Genomic DNA, 19,122 nt, shown 5'->3' on the forward strand with positions numbered 1-19,122 from the left:
TCTCAGCGTCATGAGTTCACACTCCACATTGGACCCAGAACCTACTTAAAAATAAATAAACAAATAAAAGGGTTGTGGGGGGGGGGGTTGCTGTTTGTTTGTTTGTTTGTTTTTCCCAAAGAACAAACGAATGAACGAATGAAAGGGAGAGAGGGGGCAGGAGGACGGACGGAGGGATTGAGGAAAAAACTATTTTTCCCAAAGCTCCCCCAGAGTTTTCCCAAGTCCTTAGAGTGTCTTGTTTTGTTTTGTTTTGTTTTGTTTTCCCTTCCCACTTACATAGAGTCTTCCAGAAATTCCTGAAGGTGGTAAGGGAAAAGGAGTGGTGCTTTCAGGAGTCACTGACTGAACGGCATTTGAATTCATTTAGAGAAGGATCACCTAAAGAATAAGTGTAAATAAAAGGAAACGAAGGCCAAGAAGAAATAATAGTGTTGGAATAATAAGGAAGACTCAGCAGACTCACCGAGATTTCCAAAATGACTTCCTACTACAGGAGAAACAGACGATTGACCAGCCCAAGGATCCCATTCTGCCCAACTTCTGTTTCCCTTGGTATTAAAAAAATTATTATTCTGATAAATAAGCTTTGCTAATCCCAGTATACATTTTTCACAGCAAAATACCTAGCATAAGTACTAACTCGTACACTAAGGAAGACAGGCTCACTTTTAGGTACTAATCTGATAATATTAACTAGTATCCAGGTGAAATCCTCTTCTTCCGTATCCAAATGATCAATAGGTCTCCAAAATCCTCCATTCCTACTACACCAGGATCAGACTCTAGCTGAATTTCCCAGAGTTAAAAGTTGGTACTATCAACAGATAGCTTTGGATAGCAAGCGTCCTCAAACCACTGTTCTAAAATAAAAACAGGGGAAGAAGGCAAATCAGTTAAGCCTCAGGCTCCTGATATTGGCTCAGCTCATGACCTCGTGGGTTGTGGGAATGAGCCCTGCTCAGCAGAGAGTCTACTTGATCATTCTCTCCCTCTATGACCCCACCACTGAATCACAAATCTTTCTTCTCACTCTAAAATAAATAAATCTTTAAAAAAAAAAAAAAAAGTGCTTGGACCAGTGTTGAGAGGCTCATCTTTTCTAGCCCCGCACAACAGTGCTGACATTTGGCCACATCCGATCTTCCTTGGGACCAGGTATCCTTCAGTGAGAACCCATGAGTCGACTTAACCCAGAAAGCACAGGTCCTCTGTGGCTAGTCACAGCCATACATGCCCTTACAGCTACTTCCTGTGGCAACCACCTACCCATGGCATGAGAGTCGAGATGGATGGGAAATGCTATGGTCTAGGGAGAGGTCTTGTGTGAATAAGCAATCCGGCATCCTAGTTAAGAACAGCGCTGTAAGGTCAGAAAAACCAGGAATGCAAACTCGGCACTTACTAGAGGCGTGAAATTCTAAAACGTAAACACTCTGAACCTCAAGTTCCTCATGAATAAAACTGGACTAAAAATCTCATAGGATCAAATCCTTCCATGTTGGCGAGTCATTTAGCACATGGTACATGTTCCATAATTGACCACTGAAACCACAGTGACTACTGTTGTGAGGATTCAGGTTCCTACGGGCAAACTGATCTGTAAACCAATCTCCACACAGACACAACACAATGACCAGGGGCCACAGACTAGTGCTGCCTGGATGGACAATACCCCATGCTGAGGATGGGAGAGGCGCCAAGAGGGAAGGGGGGTTAAGGAACCCTCAAAGTGTTTAAGGACAGGATCTGAAAGTAGATGTTCTTTTGCTGTTCTCTGCCACCCCCTACTGATTCAGAGCCACAAATACAGGTCCCCTGCTTCAGAAACTTTGAGGGAACAGAGAGCTTAAAGAGATACAGTGCCACATAAGGAAGTCCTCTACCAATGGAACTTAACAATGGGCTGGAAGAAAAGAGGTGTGAAACATAACCTGGTAATTAGTTACCCCGAGTAATTAGTTACCATGCCACTTTTGAGTTACTTCATGGTGTTCAGATTCTAGCAGTTCAACCAGCCATACATACCCTTTGATGCTCATGGGAAAAGAAGATAAATTCATAAAGCTCAAGTCTTAGCTGCACCACCTACTAGCTATGTGACTTTGGACAGATCATCGCATCTCTCTGGTCCTTTTTCTCTATATTTGTCAAACTGAGGTAACCACATAGATCTTGTACAGGTACTACTAGGAATAAACTGGGAGATGAGGGGGAACAACAGCTTCTAATGTTTACATCAACAGCTAAAACTCAGCAAAGAATGACAAAGAAAAAGACCACTGTTATTTTTTTAGGACTTAAGTCTTTATTATCTTATCTAGACACAGGGATCTAGAAGTTATGGTTGGAATGGAGATTGGGAAAGTCCTCCAAATATAAAAAAATAACAAATAAAAACAGTTTCCCTATACATAGTATTCCATACAGTTGATGATACAATAGACACATATGGACCCTAAATCATGGTCATAATTATTTCAAGAATTGGAACAGCAACTAAAACACTGTGTCCTTACTATGTACCAGACACTGTTACATGATGTACAGGTATTCCCTCCCTTGGTCCTTACCACAACCCATGAAAGACATTCTGGCTTCTGCCTTTCTGCCTCTCTTGATCCCACAGAGGGTTGTCCTGAAGACATTCAAGCAGATCCACACCAGAGTTCACGCAGGCAGAAACTAAGGCCTTCGGCGAACAACTATATAAGTGAGCCCTCTTGGAAGTGAATCCTTTGTTCATTCAGCCTTTAAATGACTACCCCAATCCTCAACTTTACCACATCTCATGAGTGAGTGACCTAGGCCACGTCACCCAGAGAAGCTGTTCCAAAATTCCTGACTTATTCTTGACATAATAAATATTTGTTAAGCTGGTAAGTTGTGAGGAAATGAGTCACACAACAATAGAGAACGTAACTGCCCAATCCATAAACCACAGACACAGGAAGCCTAAAGGTCCTCCACATGAAGAAGCTGGAGAACAATGGGGATGCCTGGCAAGAGAATAAATTCCCCTTCAGCAGGATGAGGGCAAGAGTAAGGAGAAGAGACACTGGAGAGATTACAGCAGGGATGAAAGTACAGGACCTTTAATTAACTTCCAACCACCAGATCCAACAAACATAATTGTTCTAAAGTTTTCCTCAGTCTAGATAAATGTACAAAAAAAAAGCCAGAATGAGATAGTTGATAAACTAACCAAAATGTATTCAAAGCCTCCTCATTAGAACTTTGGAAGCAATTCAATATTTTGATAGAGAAAAGTGGTCACACAGGAAATTTCCTTGAACATTTTCATTTCTATCGCCTACTCTCCCAGACCATTTGGCTCACCTTTCCAGACAATATCCAACAAATGCTCATCTCAATGAACCACCCTCCCTCAGGCCTCTCATCCTGTCTGCCCCAGGAAGAGTTCTAGTGCAGCTCAAATGAAGAGAAAGCCAGAATATAATCTATTTGTTCCCCTAACTGAAATTGAAAAACTAACTCCTAGGGCATGGACTTTTTGATGTTTCTAATGTTTACATCACAAATACACACACACATACAAACACACACAATTTACAATTAAAACGGAATTTTCAGAAATAATGTTCACCATTTATAGTGTGCATGGCATGCATAGCATTTTGGTATTATTCTGTTCCACTTCTTTTTTTTTTTTTTTTTTAAAAACAGTTGGTTAAAATCCATGACCCAATAGTGGGTGCCAAAACAGAGCTTAAAAATATATCTTAAGATATACCCCTGAACACTCAGCTACTCCTGAAATCCTCCTACTTAGAGACAATGAAAAATAAAAATAATAATAAATTGCCCCTCAGTCTCATGTAAGTAAGAATTCCAATTCCCCACATGCATAAAATATGCATTAATGCCTAGGCTTCCACCTAATCCAGGATGACCTCAGGCAGTTTCTTTTCAAATACAGATAATTACCCCGGCCCTAAAACACTTCCAGTCCTCCAGCTAATGACTGGAAAATCCATAAACAACTTTCACTAAAATCCCCTTCTCACTCTTACCAAGTCTGGCTCAACAGCAAAATTTTCAACCTTGTCAAATTTTTTTAAAGAGGAAGTATGGAGGCAGCAAAATAAAACATAAGCAAAAATCTAGATTTGCTTGGACAGAGACCTTTAACACATTTTTTTGTACTTCCACAAAGTGGACCACTGGTTGCAGTTAAAAAGAGTAAAATCAATCTACAGAGACAAAGAGTGCGTCAGTGGTGGCCAGGACTGCAAACAGGCACAGGGCTAATGGAAATGTTCTAAAATTGGATTGTGGTGGTAGTTTTACAACTTGGTAAGTTTACTAAAAACTGAATTGCACACATTAAACAATTGAATTTCAAGGCAAAATTATATAGAAATTATTTACTGCAAATTATACCTCATAAAGCTGTTTTTATTATTTATTTTTTTAAAGATTTTATTTATTTATTAGAAAGAGAGCTCACCAGCAGTGGGGAAGGGCAGAGGGAGAAGGAGAGGCAGACTATCCCGTGGCCAGGGAGCCAGACACGGGGTTCAAGCCCAGGGTTCTGGGATCATGACCTGACCTGAAGGCAGTTGCTTAGCTGACTGATCCAGCCAGGTGCCCCCATTTTGGTTTTGGTTTTTTTGGTTTTGTTTTGTTTTTAAGATTTTATTTATTTATTTGACAGAGAACACAAGTAGGCAGAGAGGCAGGCAGAGAGAGACAGAAGCAGGGTCCCCACTGAGCAGAGAGCCTGATGCGGGGCTCGATCCCAGGACCCCGGGATCATGACCTGAGCTGAAGGCAGAGGCCTTAACCCACTGAGCCACCCAGGCTCCCCTGTTTGTTTTTGTTTTTAACTAATAAAGCTGTTTCTTAAAAAAAGAAAAGAAAGATTTATCCATTTGTGTTAGATGAAGAAAAACATCCAAGGAGATACGTGTTAGGTAAAACAATCAAAGTGCAGAATAATGTGTATGACATATTCTCATTTGGATCGTTAAATGGTTATACATTTACCATTACCCACTTCTTAAAGGACATCCAAGGAGCTTGATGACAACACATGTCTCTGGGAAATGAGTCACAGGGGAAGAGATTTGATTTTAACTGTACTCCCCTTTGTACTGTTTGAATTCTTCTGCCTTGAACATGTATTACTTTCCATAAACATGAAAATAAGTTGGTCAGGAGCCTTCAGAAGGAGGATCATCATAGTAGTTAATTACTGTACTAGTGAATACTGTCTCTTTTTTTTTTTTTTAAGATTTTATTTATTTATTTGACAGAGAGAAATCACAAGTAGATGGAGAAGCAGGCAGAGAGAGAGAGAGAGAGAGGGAAGCAGGCTCCCTGCCGAGCAGAAAGCCCGATGCGGGACTCGATCCCAGGACCCTGAGATCATGACCTGAGCCGAAGGCAGCGGCTTAACCCACTGAGCCACCCAGGCGCCCTGAATACTGTCTCTTAACGAAGGGCTTAGCCCTGTCCTTCAGAATTTAAATATTTCTCAGAAGACAGTGTTCAAAAGGTGACAGTCTTGAACAATGAGACCTAAAGTGACAGAAACCTTAGTCTGAAACCTCATTGCATAAAACTCAACAGGAAGATAACCTGAATGCCCCTTAAGCAGCAAAATGTGGTTTCTTAAGTTTCAGTAGTCTGCTTCTGCAGGTGCCAGACCAAAATAGAGCAGTTTCTGCTTGGCAATCATACATCTGAAAAGGCTTTCCATACACTGTGACCAAACACAAGACTATATGCATCTAGAAAATCGAAAATATACTCAACAAAATTTATTAAAAATAAAAATACACAAGTGAAAAAACTAAAAATGAACCCAAAGGGCTACTGAACACCACACTCCCAAAGTTTGTAACCAAATCTCTGGGAGCTGCCTAGAGGGCCTGGCTTCCGCCTTCTTGCCTCACCTCACTGCCTGGCTTTTGTTCCTCTGAGGACCTGACAGGGCTCTTCACCTTGCTACTCAATGACACACTCTAAAAATTAAGAATCTATGGCTCCGTGAATTCCCCTCTGCCCCACTTTCTCAAAACGCAGCCATCCTCTGGCCTTAAGCCTACTCCCTCAACACAGGGCTTCTGATTTTGAAGGTCAAGTCACCAGAATTTGCACTGCAAAATACCAGCATTCCCAACTTCACACCCAAGACACATGTAACCGGCTTCCATGATTATTTGCGGCCCCTCCCCGCCAGAGCCTCACTCGCTGGTGGAGCATCTCCTTCCTCCCTCCAGACCTATGCCTGACAAACATACACCGCAGGGCCAAATCTTGCCACAAGTCCCCCCAGATACCAACCAAACCCCCTCCCCAGCCCTCCCTGTGGAGCTCACCCCCCAGGGTTTTACCCTCACCCCTGTTGCCCCTTTTTCTACCTTCATCCCACTGTACTACTTGGATGATTTCAACTCAACAGTGTCCAGGACACTGGCAGGGAGGGAGGAGATGATGGGATTTTTGTAGGAAACATTTAAGGACAGTGCTTTGTTTTTTAATAGCAGCTTCACTGACACATAATTCACATACAATAAAAACCATACTTTTTGACATTTTTCATATATCCACAGTTGTGAAACCATCCCAATTTAACCCACTGAGCCACCCAGGAACCCCCCAAAACCATCACAATTTAAATTGAGAACTTTTCATCACCCCCGAAAAGAAGTCCCATACCCATCAGCATCTAGAGTAGTAGTTGTGAAAAACATAATTTTTTTGAGTTTCAGACTTGCAAACTTTGAGTACTTAAAATGATAAATGCGGGCGCCTGGGTGGCTCAGTGGCTTAAGCCGCTGCCTTTGGCTCAGGTCATGATCTCGGGGTCCTGGGATCGAGTCCCGCATCCAGCTCTCCGCTCAGCGGGGAGCCTGCTTCCTCCTCTCGCTCTCTCTCTGCCTGCCTCTATGCCTACTTGTGATCTCTCTCTGTCAAATAAATAAATAAAAAATCTTTAAAAAAAAAAAAAGATAAATGCTCATGTTATCGAAAGACTGTACAGTATGTAATCCAGATTAACAGAGTTAATAATTACCCACCGTTGGGGCCATGCGGTTTAAAGGACAGGTAAAGCTTTCCCTTGGGGAAACAATTCAGCACAAGAACTAAAATAACAAGCAACAATAAAGAGTAGTGTGTATCTGGATAGTGCCTCATGGCTTTTAAAAGTACTCAAATACAGTGGCTTTTTTTCTATCCTTCCAAGCCTCTAGATAGGCATAACAGAGCATTTGTAAGAAGGAGCCTAAAGTTCAGGGACACGTGCCTGACCCACACGGTCTCCTAGGTGGGTCCCGCAGCCCAGTTCTTCTGACCCACACTTTTCCTGGACCCACACTTTCTCACTATTCTGTCACGGGAGAGGTGCACAGACAGCTCGACGAGCAGGCTGTGTGTTACCATTAAGCTATTCCAATTTCACATCTGACTGGAAAAAAAAGAAAAAAGAGAAAAAGCCTATTTATGCTCCCCACACAACAAAACATGCCTTTGTTTTACGAGAAGGCCCTGGAGATTTTGTCACTACTCGTCCAGCTGTGACACACAGACTGGTTCCATGGCCTCTTCTCAGTGTTCTTTGGTGGAGAGAACGTGAGCCCTCTCTAAACCCAAATACTAGGTTCTCCTGAGGTCACCCTCAGAGTCAGTCACAGAACCTGACTGACAAGAAGTACCTGTGCCTCACTCAGCGGTTGGGGAGACAGGTGACAGTTAGAAAATCTTAATTAAAATGAGGTAAAATTCTAATTACTTAAAAGTTGTCTCCAGAATAACATCATTTCTTATTCACCAAGTGCTTATTATAGCCTGAACCACTGGGAACACCCGGCTCCACCTTGTTAACCAGAGAAAATAGTTCACCTTTCCAGGAACATTAACTCTTTTTCAAACAGTAAGGTAGTATTTAGGGGGTTTACTCATTAGTCCCTAAGGCTTTAATGGTCTTAAAAAAATGAATGAATTCTGAAAAGTAATCTATTGTCGGTAACAAGGGTGAAGGCTTCCATATGGCTACAGAAAACAACCACAGTGCAGGACGCAGAACACTGATGCCCAGTTAGATACACACATCACACACACACACACACACAATTCCCCACAGTACTCTATTGTTATATGCACTGGTTACATATGGTAACACATTTTTTTTGAAAGGCTTTATTTATTTATTTATTTATTTATTTGGGAGAGTGGGAGGGAGTAAGAGTTGAGTGGGGTGGGGGAGAAGCAGAGTGAAGAGGGAGAAGCAGGCTCCCTACTGAGCACAGAGCTCGATGCTGGGCTCCATCCAAGGACCCTGGGATCATGACCTGAGCCGAAGGCAGATGCTTAACTGACTAGGCCACCCAGGCGCCCCGGCAACAAATTTTATACGACATAAAACGTGGGTAGTGGACAGTACCCTAAGCAAGTAAACATTTCTATCATCCTCCATTCTTGCTCAAAAATAGAAACAAGTTGGAGGGGTCAACATTATCAAGTCAACTAGTGAAGTTACTTCAAATTTAACGTTAAAATCCAGTAATGACTACAGGTTCTGTCATCCTGGCAGGAAGAATAAATCAATCAAGATGTTAACAGCAGTCCACAGTATTGTGAGGCACAGATGAACTTCACAGCTGGACCTCAATATGAGCAACACCTGGACCATTTCCTTCCAACACAAACCCCACCTCTCCTACAAATCTGACTCTGCTTCCGGCTAGCAAATCTGAACTCCCGTATTTGTAACTCATACCTCTGTACGCATTTTGCCTTCCACCTGGGGTTATACTTACCTACAAAATGTAACTCTCCTACTAGACTATACTGTTTGAAAGTTAATTCCACATCACATTCAGTCTCATGGAACTCACACCGTATCGACATCAATTTCACTTTCCAGATATCACTCCTCATTGTCTAAGTTCCAGGTACAGAGGCTTTGCCCCTTTCCACACACACATTACACACCAGGCCATCCCTACAGTGAGCCACAAGATGGCCTCCAAGATGGCTTCAATGATTGCTGGTAGTCATACACCTTTATGGGAGACCATCTGCCTGACCAATGAAAAACAGCTCTTGGGTTCTCTCCCCTATAGGATCTATGAAAATCAGGTCATTGGCAGCCCTATGGAAAGGACCATGGAGTGAGAAACTGATACTTCTTGCCGAAGACTACCCAAGTCAAGCTTTGAGATGACTAAAGCTCCAGCCAACAGCTTTACTACAAACTCAAGAGACCCTGAGGCAGAACTACGTAGCCAGCCAGTCTCAGATCCTTGACTTTCAGAAACTATGTAAGGTAACAAATGTTTTTTGTTTTTTGTTTTTTGTTTTTGTTAAGCTGCTAAGTTTTAGGGTGTGTTAGGTAACTAAAAAATACACATGAATTTATTCATGGCAATCTCCATACCACTTTTATCAAGAATATTCTTTCCTGGGACAACCTTATTAAAACTCTCAAGGTTGAGATCCAGTGGGGCTTATCTTTTCTGAAAATGCTTTGGATTCTCCCTCACCAGAATTACTAACTCCTTTCCCTTAATTCAAATTGAGGGAGTCATTTTAACAATGAGGTCAGTCTGTCTTATGGTGCAGTGAAGGCTCACAGGTCTGCAACCCACACAAGCCATTAGCTCCCGGAGCACAGAGGAGGTCTCTATCTTCTCATTAACCCCAGTCTGGCCTAGTCCAATCAAGGATTCTCAGCCATCCCACACCTACGTACAGGAAAAAAAAACTAGGGAGAGATATTACTGGACATTAGTTAGGGTTGAGCTGATCCCCAGTAATAAAGACTTGATTAACTGTATAGAGGCCTGCTGTCGTCACTGCATTCGGAAAATGGGGCGAGTCTGAGAAAGAGGAAGAAAGCAAAAACAAAACAAAACAAAAACAAACTGGTCCTGGGCAGAACTCAACTTGTCCTTCCTTTCCCCACCCCTACACTCTCTCTTATAACCCCACCAGAAGGGAACGGAGGAGGAATAATTGATGGAAACATGTGTTCACACATTCACAGAGGAAGTGAGATAAAGCAGGCAGTTCAGGAGTCAACAGACCACCACCCACCGAGTCAGCAGCAAAGGCTTCCAGCAGCTGATGGCAGCGGTCACGGAGCATGAACCTGGGAAGCAGACCCATCTGGGTTTGCATCTTGATTCCACATTTAGGAACCGTAAGACCAAGGAAGGAAGTATCCACTTCTTGGGCCTTCACATCTCCCACCGGTAAATTACTGTAACTTACGAAGACAGCTTTCCAAAGGACTAAATGAGACCATCTACAAGTTTATGTGAAACATCTAGAAGGCTGCTTCTTATCTCATCCTCTTCTCTTCCCCTCACTGGAGCCAGCCTTCACAAGCTGTGCCCAAAATCGCAGAATGTAAACCCTAACACGAGAACCCAAAGTCAAGTCATCTCTATTTTCCTTTGTTGCTGTAAATCCTGAGAAAGAGGCTCTAGGTGGTGTGCCTGGGTGGCTCATTCAGTTAAGCAGCGGACGCTTGGTTTCAGCTCAGGTCATGATCTCAGGGTCCTGGGATGGAGGCCTACATCAGGCTCAGCAATCAGTGGGGAGTCTGCCTGAGGATTACCGCCCCCCCACCCCCTCCAGTTCTGTCTGCCCCTTCCCCTGTCCACACTCTCTCTCTAAAATACTCTCTCTAAATTTTTAAGCTGCTAAGTTTTAGGGTCTGTTAGGTAACAAAAAAAAATACACATGAATTTATTACCCTATGTAAGGCAATCTCCATAGCACTTTTATGAAGAATATTCTTTTCCTATAAAAACTCTTCAAGGCTGAGATCCAGTGGGGCTTATCTTTTGTGAAATGTTTATCTTTTGTGAAAATCTTAAAAAAAAAAAAAAAAGAGAGAGAGGATCTAGGGTTGGAAAGACAACCTTCAAATTCACTTATATACAGCCCCAATTAAAAGTTTGATTAATTTGAGTGTTCCTTGGTGGCTCAGTCAATTAAGCATCTGCCTTCAGCTCAGGTCATGATCTCAGAGTCCTAGGACTGAGCACCGCTTCAGGCTCCCAGCTCGGCGGGGAGTCTGCTTCTCCCTCTGCCTCCTCCCCTTGGCTTGCTCTCTCAAATAAGTAAGTAAAATCTTAAAAAAAAAAAAAAAGTTTGGTTATTTTGGAACACATATTTTCGCTTTTACCAGAACTCATTAAAACATAGCAAGAGGCCACCCATAAGCACAGTCCAGGCTAATTATTTCTTTAAGCTTCATAATTAGCAATGTCCACCACATTAAAAGCAACCAACTGATCAATCACTTAAAAGTTTTCATTTCTAAAATCTACAGGCATCACAAAAACCTACTCTGGGGACTAAGAGTATATAAAGATTAAAAGCCTACTAAGGATTGGATGGTTTCACTTTCAACATGAAGCACATGTGTTAAATGTTTATTAAGATTCTAGTATATTCCACCACATTGGGCACCAGAGCAGGCAAAAAGGAAAAAAAAAAAACTTTTCAAAAAAATGTTATTTATCCTCTCATAACATTTGTGAAATATACATATTAAATTTTTAAACAATCATAAAAGTCACAGTTTATTTGTAGACTAACTGTAAGGTGAATTCTAAGGAAGAAACTCCCAATATTTAAGTTATATATAATAAATTCTGTAATTAGTTTTAAAGAAAAAAGTTCAAGGAACAGTCAGAACCAACCAGGTCATTTATGCTTCTTCAAATGAAAGGAATCCTTGTCAGGCAAATGTTTTGTGTAGTATTTTGTCCTCTTTTCTCTTGTGAAGAATATCATGATAACAATACAAATAATTAGTAAGTAAATTACATCCTAATTTTACCAACATACAAGCCTCAGATTCTACAACAGGAAACCAAATTCCAAGTAAAACGAGTACTTTAAAAAATAGTGAACAGTCAAAACAGTAGACATTTTACAGTATGGGAGACCAGAAACAAACAGATCAATACTCATCAGAACCAACAGCGCTCTCCAAGCTCACTGAGGTTCAGTGACCTTCCGCTCCCGCTCCCCGCTTCCTGAAGGGCCTGCAGTGTCGGTCACACAGCTGAGACCAGCACCAGCTTCTCCATGGCAACGGCAGCAAACCCCTTAGCACTAGGAAAAGCCTTAGACGCCTCCCCTCATATTAAATATTTACTAGGTTTCAGGATAGCAGTCTTGCGGCGAACTTTATGGGCTGCATACATGGTTCAGAACCAAGTGCCCTTTCTTCAAGATACTTTTTCTATCAGGTTCACTGGAATAAACCCACAACTGGTCTTGAGGTTGTGGAACTGCCTTCCACACAGTGTTCAGTGCATTTTAATCAAACCGAAGGATTTTCTAATTTCTTAGGTCATCTCAATCTCTTCAGCACCTCATCCAATAAATCGTAACAGGAAAAAAAAATCTAATAAAGCACTCTATCTATTTAAAACCTAATAAGCCCCTTAGATCTTGGCTGTTTCGAGAGAATTAACACTGTAATGAGTTACGCTGTGGGTAATATTTTAATTTGTTTCCACACACCACATAAGGTTCCAAACACACAACTGTCTCGGGCTCTGCTGAAGTTGTCCTAGGGGAGGAGGAGGTTCACTCTATTTTGGGGGAGCCCTGCTGTTAAAATCAGCACAAATTTCGTTACCATTTATTGGGTATTTTCACATCCCAAAGCAAAAAAGCACAAAAGTAGGTAAAAGATATTTGGATGCGCTCACAAGAGTGTTTCCTGGCTTTCAAAGGAGATGATCCCAAGATGCTCAGAGATACAAGAGCAACCTTGTCTAAGCACAGCTCGTAGCCAAAAGTGACCAATCTCAGCAGATGTGGATGGCAAGCGATCTGTGAGCACACATGGGAGCTGTCATCATACAAATCTGAACATGTCTTCACGGCAAAGCAGTCAGCATGGTACAGACGAAGCAGGCCTCTCTGGGAGCTGCTGAAATTCAAGAACTCCCTCCTCTGCTTCTTTTTATCTAGAACCTTGCTCAGTGCCTGGCGCCGAGCAGGTGCTCAAAGAGCGCTAACGGGTGACCAAGGATCCTGAGAATTCTTCTCCTTCAGGAGAGCTGCACAGTCGAGGACCAACCCCACGTCCAGCAGGCACGTTGGAGAGTACCATTAGCAGCACGACAAACTAGGAAAGCCTCCTGCAGACCTCACATGTTTTTACTCAAGGAATGTCAGCTTCCTCTATGTACTAGGACCACTCCACACTCAATCAACATTTTCACTTGCCAGAGGCAAAGAGGGAAAAAAAAATTTTTTTTTGAAACTGAACTTTTTTTTTTTTTTTAAAGATTTTATTTATTTATTTGACAGAGATCACAAGTAGGCATAGAGGCACAGAGGCAGGCAGAGAGAGAGAGGAGGAAGCAGGCTCCCCGCCAAGCAGAGAGCCCGATGCGGGACTCGATCCCAGGACCCTGAGATCATGACCTGAGCCGAAGACAGCGGCTTAACCCACTGAGCCACCCAGGCGCCCTTGAAACTGAACTTTAAAGTAATGTCCTTGACTCAGATTATGTCCTTCCTGTTCTGGGAGGGGGGAGGGGGTGTTGAAAATCACACACTTAGAAAAAGATGGCGGGGCTTTATGTCGGTTGATTTTAATGACTTGGCAAAACAAGGAACGGACAACCCAGTGTGAGCTCCCCACCCCTAATTTTAATTTTACCCATCTATTTCATCAGTCATATTAGCAAAGACAGGGTTGATATGTAACACAAACTTACCCCCCACCACCCATCCGTGAATGCAGCCTCACCTAAAACCTGCCAAACTCACTCAACACATGGCACTCCCCAGGGCAGAGCAGAAAAAGAGGAATAACTGGTTTAGAAAAGTGGAAGACACAAGAAATGCTACATTGGTTATCCACATGTAGAGCCTGACAGGAGGGCAGAACATCCAGAACGGAGAAGTGTAATGACGACGTCACATAAAAAGATACAATTGGACCTATGTCCTCTAGAAACTTGACTAAGTGAGCCATTGTTACTGAGGGCAATTCTTATCCATCAAGGGTACTGAGAGTGGAAAAAAGAGTTGAGTATCAGTTTTAGGAAGTCTACAAAAAGTGAAAAAATACTGGCCAGCAGCCCAAAGCCCACTTCAGGCTGAATTTCCAAAGAGCCCAATCAGCACATTTTTACAATTTTCCTAGCAACTCTGGTTTAGCCCCAGCTTAGGAAGATAATAAAACAAATTACTCAGGGCTAGGTGTTAATGTGGTGAACATCATAAAGAATCAGGGTGACATTATCAATCAGAACAAAAATAAAATAAAATATATACATGCTCAGCAACTTCACTTCCCCATATTATCCTAAACCAACATACTTGCCTCAAGGAGGAATAAACAAAGACATTCAGTGCAGCATTTATGCACAACAGTTTAAAAAAAATACTGTAAAGAACCAAGATGCCCATTAATAGAAGTTAGAGCATATTTATAGGTGGAAACATTATGCAACAGTTAAAAAGAATGAAATGATCACGGGGGCGCCTGGGTGGCTCAGTCGGTTGAGTGTCTAACTCTTGACCAGCTCAGGTCATGATCCCAGGGTCATGAGATCGTGCCCCACATCGGGCTCTGTGCTGAGCTAAGCATGGAACCTGCTTAAGAGTCTCTCTCCGCCTCTTCCTCTGTCCCTCCCTCCCCACCTCACACTCTCTCTCCTTAAAAAAATAAATGAATGAATGAGAAACGATCACTGTGTTGTAATGCAGAAAGCTCTCCACGAGACAGAGCAGATGAAAAATATAGACATGCATATGATATGAGAGTATCTGCCTTTTTGAAAGTCACACATAGGCAAAAAATCAATTCTATGAGTGATCCCAATGTGTGGTTAGAGAACCAGCGGCACTGACGTCACCTGGGAACTTGCTAAAAATGCAAATTCTCAGGCCCCACCCTAGACCCACTGAATCAGCCATCTAAGTAAAGCAGTCTGTTTCAGCAAGCCCTTGGAGGCAAACAGAAGCCTGAGAACTGCTGGTCACACAGGTCTGCATTCAGGTCCCTAAGAAAAGGATGGGACTCTCATAACTGAGGTTTCTGAGGGAATATCTTTAAATCCTCTCACCCTCCCACCCCGCCTTCTGTTGACAAGGACAATATATCCATGCATTGCGTCCATAATCCAAAGTGACTTTTTTTTTTTTTTTAGATACTCTAGGTACTAGGAGGGGACTGGAGAAATGGCTAAGCATGCAATTACGGGAGAGGAAAAGCTGATAGAATAGGAGAATGGAGGTTCCCTATGAGCCACGGAAATGCTGACGGTCACAAAAATCATGAAACACAAGTGAAGTATGAATGTTACTCCAGAACTCTCACTAGAGTCTCAGTTAGCTCAGGCTGAGCTCAGAAAGTGCACAACAGTCAACTCTACTAGTATGATGGACAGCCACCTACCAAAGATTTAAAAAAAGAATAATGCAGACATTGTTTTGGAAAAGCTCAAGTGTCACAAAGTCTTTTGTTGTCCTGTTTTGTTGATTCCTTGGCCCCACGCACCGCACCGCAGTGGCCAATGCTTCTCCCAGTCCCCAGGAGACCGGAAAGAGGGCTTTAAAATCTAAGTGACAAATGTTAGGGACAAATGATAGTAGCCACCAACCCTCGAAGCCTTGACATCTCCTTTCCAGGTTGTGGAACCTCCGAAATGCATAAACTCTCTCGCACACACACCCCTGTATTTTATTTCTCATTAACTTCACCGAAGTAAAATCAACCACTACTGTCAATATTCATGAACATAAATGCTCAAGTGTATTCTGAAATCCACTTTAAAATAAGGTAATGGAAACCTGTAATATAAAAATAGGATTAGATATACTTAATTTTCAGCTCAGAGATGACAATAAGAAATAACCTTTTAATCTCCTATTATTGCTACAAGTTATGTTCCAAACTAAGAATAAAAACAAGTGGTATTTTATAAAGAATTAAAGATTTCCCACATCTAAATTTTTTAAGTGAGAATATAGCTGATCTGATGTCAAAAATGCAGGGATCACCCTTGATACATATCCTACAAAGCTTAAAGAGCCAACATCGGAAACTGCCTAGATACTCTTACCTTAGCTCTGTGATAAAAGATTAAGTAGAAGTTTCACCCTCTATAACAAGTACTCAAGTTTCGCTGGAGAGTAAAAGCAGAATAAGAGTACATTCTCAGTCCTGGGTTTCGGGAACATCAGCTTCTTCGGTTTCTTTCTTTCTTATTCTCTTGGATACTGTGAGGTCATCACAACCTACTTGTTCTTTGACACAAGCAAAACCCCATGCTCAAAGTGACTGCAGACCTACAAAGAAACAGCTGTGTGCCATTCAATTATCTGGGCCATGCTTCTCCGTGGTACAGAGAAAAATCATCTCTTTTTAGCCTGAAAGCAAGCAGAGTTTTCCTTCTCATCTCCCACTATTCAGCCAATGTTTTTTTTTTTTTTCCTTCATTTAACAAGGCCAAATTTTTAGCTAAATCCATTTAAGAAGCTTGGGTTCTTTACCTAGAGAAGATGAAGCAAAAAGTTATAGCCTCATATAACAGAAATATCTGATATATATATATATATATTTTTTTTTTTTTTTAATTTGTTTACTTGACAGAGATCACAAGCAGGCAGGCAGAGAGAGAAAGAGGGGAAGCAGGCTCCTGCTGAGCGGAGAGCCCAATGCAGGGCTTGATCCCAGGACCCTGGTATCATCCTGAGCCGAAGGCAGAGGCTTTAACCCACTGAGCCACCCAGGCGCCCCCTTGATTTTTTTAAAAGAAAAGATTTAACACCATGTCAACAGTAATAGAGAAAAAAACGATGTACCTCTGAAGTGAAGAGACTTAAAACTTGAGAAAAAGACCACCATGGAAGGTGTAAGTTATATGACAAGACCATTTTGTAATACGCCCCCACTGTGACAGATCTATTCCTAAATGAGTTAGGAAGCAAGTTAAAGGCAAGACAGGAGAGAATGGCCTTTGTGTCAATATGGGTCAGAGAAGGCCTGTGCATTTACCCATGAGCAGCTTGCAGTATAAACAAGAGGCCTGCACCTCTCTGGTCTTCGAGAACAGAATGCTGCAACCCTAGGAAACCTTCCTGGGGAGGCTTCTAGAACAAACATTTCTGAACACTCAGGAACCTGCCTCTACCCCTTACCTCCCCACACCGCTGCGCATCTCAGAAGCAGGTCCTCCCCTACTCTCCGCTCCAGCTCCATCTGGAGATGAGGGGCTAGCCTTGATCTTCAGGGGTGGGGGTGGGAGGACCAGGCCAGCCTGCAACAGTGACTGACAGAGTCAGGCAGGCAGAAGCCAAATGCGCCTGGGCAGGCGGAAGCAACCTAAGGCAGCTGCACTACCAGGTCAAGGTCTGAAATTCTGCTGTGGAAACTCCCTTCCTCGACACTCACCATCCCCCCACAAACACCAACTACATGTAATAACCAAAACTGCGACTGGCAAATCCAGCTTTAAAGAAGATCTCTTCTGTGAAAGAAGCCAGGCACAAGCAGGTCTCGGGTTCCCTTTGAACAGAGGAAACTTGATATCCTGAAGGCCAGCCAAAGAAAGCAGCCTGTGTTTCAAGGACATGCTTGTGATTAAGAACCTGAATAGTGACTGGACAGGGTGTGTGCAGGGGAGAGGGGGAGGGCCAGTGGACACATATTACTGAATACAGGAAATGAGGTCTGGACTTGGGTTCTGACTTTCATTAAAATGAGCTTATGTTTCCCTTAGTGTATCTTTCCCTAAATTAACAGGTATTTTCAAAGAAAGGATGACGCTGAGACACCAAACAAATAAATGTGGGGGAAGGATGCTGTATATGACAGGGGTCGCTAGGCCTTTTTATTTAGAAGTAATGTTTTAGTGCTTTGCTTTTATACATTTTTGTTCACAAAGGTGATGTTTAACTTATGGGCCGAAAATTGTAAAGAATTACTGCAAAGCACAGGAAAATACTAAACACTTTAAGTACAGCTGCTTGAATCTCGAGACGCCAGGTCACTGAAGGAAGTGAGTGACAGCCGTAGCTGCTTCCCCATGAGCCCCAAGGGGGCTGCCCACTGGCTTCTGCTGGAAGGAAAAAAACTAATTTCTCAAAAGATGTTCAAGTTTCCTCAGGCAAGCCAGATAGGGATTAGAGGAATGCTTCTTTTCCAGCATGTCCACACCCCAGCATGGACTTCTCCCCAAAACAGCAATCACAAGACTGTAACTACAGCCCCAAAGCCTCTGCTAGACCGCCCTGCAGACATTTCACTCATCTGTGGTGAACACGAAGATTCGCAGGCAAAATTCCGTACGGTGAAGACTTGGTATTATTAAATAAATCTACATTTTAGCAAAGGTATGCCTGTAACAAATCCATTTAAAATAAGGCCTCTCGGGGGGTGCCTGGGTGGCTCAGTGGGTTAGGCATCTGACTCTTGGTTTCGGCTCTGGTCATGATCTCAGAGTCCTGAGATGGAGCCCTGGATCCTAAGATGCTCTCTCCCCCTCTCCCCTCCAGGGAGTGCATACTCTCTCTTTCTCTCTCAAAATTAATTAATTAATTAAAGTAAAATAAAATAAAATCTCTCTACATGATTGAGAGGTGGTTAAATGTTGCAAAACTAGAGGATACTGGGTAATTCTTTAAGGCCCCCACACTTCACACTCCCTCACTGGTAGGATGGAAAAGGAAGAGTACATTGAGCAGAGCTGAAGGAAGGCTCAACTAAGGCATTTGCTGCCATGACCTGCGGAACTGGGGCTAGGACCAGGGGCACACTGAGTAGACTAAAAGCATCACTGCCAAATAAAATGCCTCCTTCCCACTGAATACAGGTTGAAAAGAACTAAGAATTTCAAACTCTTCCAAAGCTAAAAGGCCCAAACCATCCCCATCTCACCATCTGCTCCCTTCCAATCACCTTTCCAGCCTCTAAAGAAAAGAGCAAAACCACCACATTCTTTGTGGCGAGACATACCATGAAGGGCCCCATAAAATTTTTCTTTTGTTCAGCACAGGAAATACAGTTGTGAGGTAGTGGTACTAATGGGAAAATGAACATATATTAAAAATTCCCCACTTCCTGGGGGACCTCACTTAACACCTTAGTTAACAGTGTCC

General features: G+C 42.5%; 1 protein-coding gene across 4 annotated transcripts in view; it reads right to left on the reverse strand.

Annotated features, from left to right (window-relative positions):
- Positions 1–19,122, reverse strand: part of TPD52 (tumor protein D52) — a 102,525-nt gene that overhangs the window by 67,495 nt on the left and 15,908 nt on the right. For 2 of the 4 annotated variants that reach the window (XM_059394763.1, XM_059394762.1), the window contains exon 1: positions 17,164–17,255. The exons of 1 other annotated variant lie outside the window; for it this stretch is intronic. In XM_059394763.1, coding sequence (XP_059250746.1) covers positions 17,164–17,224 — 61 coding nt within the window. In that variant the 5' untranslated portion in view covers positions 17,225–17,255. Of the gene's footprint in view, positions 1–17,163; positions 17,256–19,122 lie in introns of those variants that run through there. One more of the 4 variants, XM_059394765.1, reaches the window with a different exon arrangement.

This window comes from Mustela nigripes, chromosome 3 (assembly GCF_022355385.1).
Source record: "Mustela nigripes isolate SB6536 chromosome 3, MUSNIG.SB6536, whole genome shotgun sequence".
Taxonomy (NCBI): Eukaryota; Metazoa; Chordata; class Mammalia; order Carnivora; family Mustelidae; genus Mustela; species Mustela nigripes.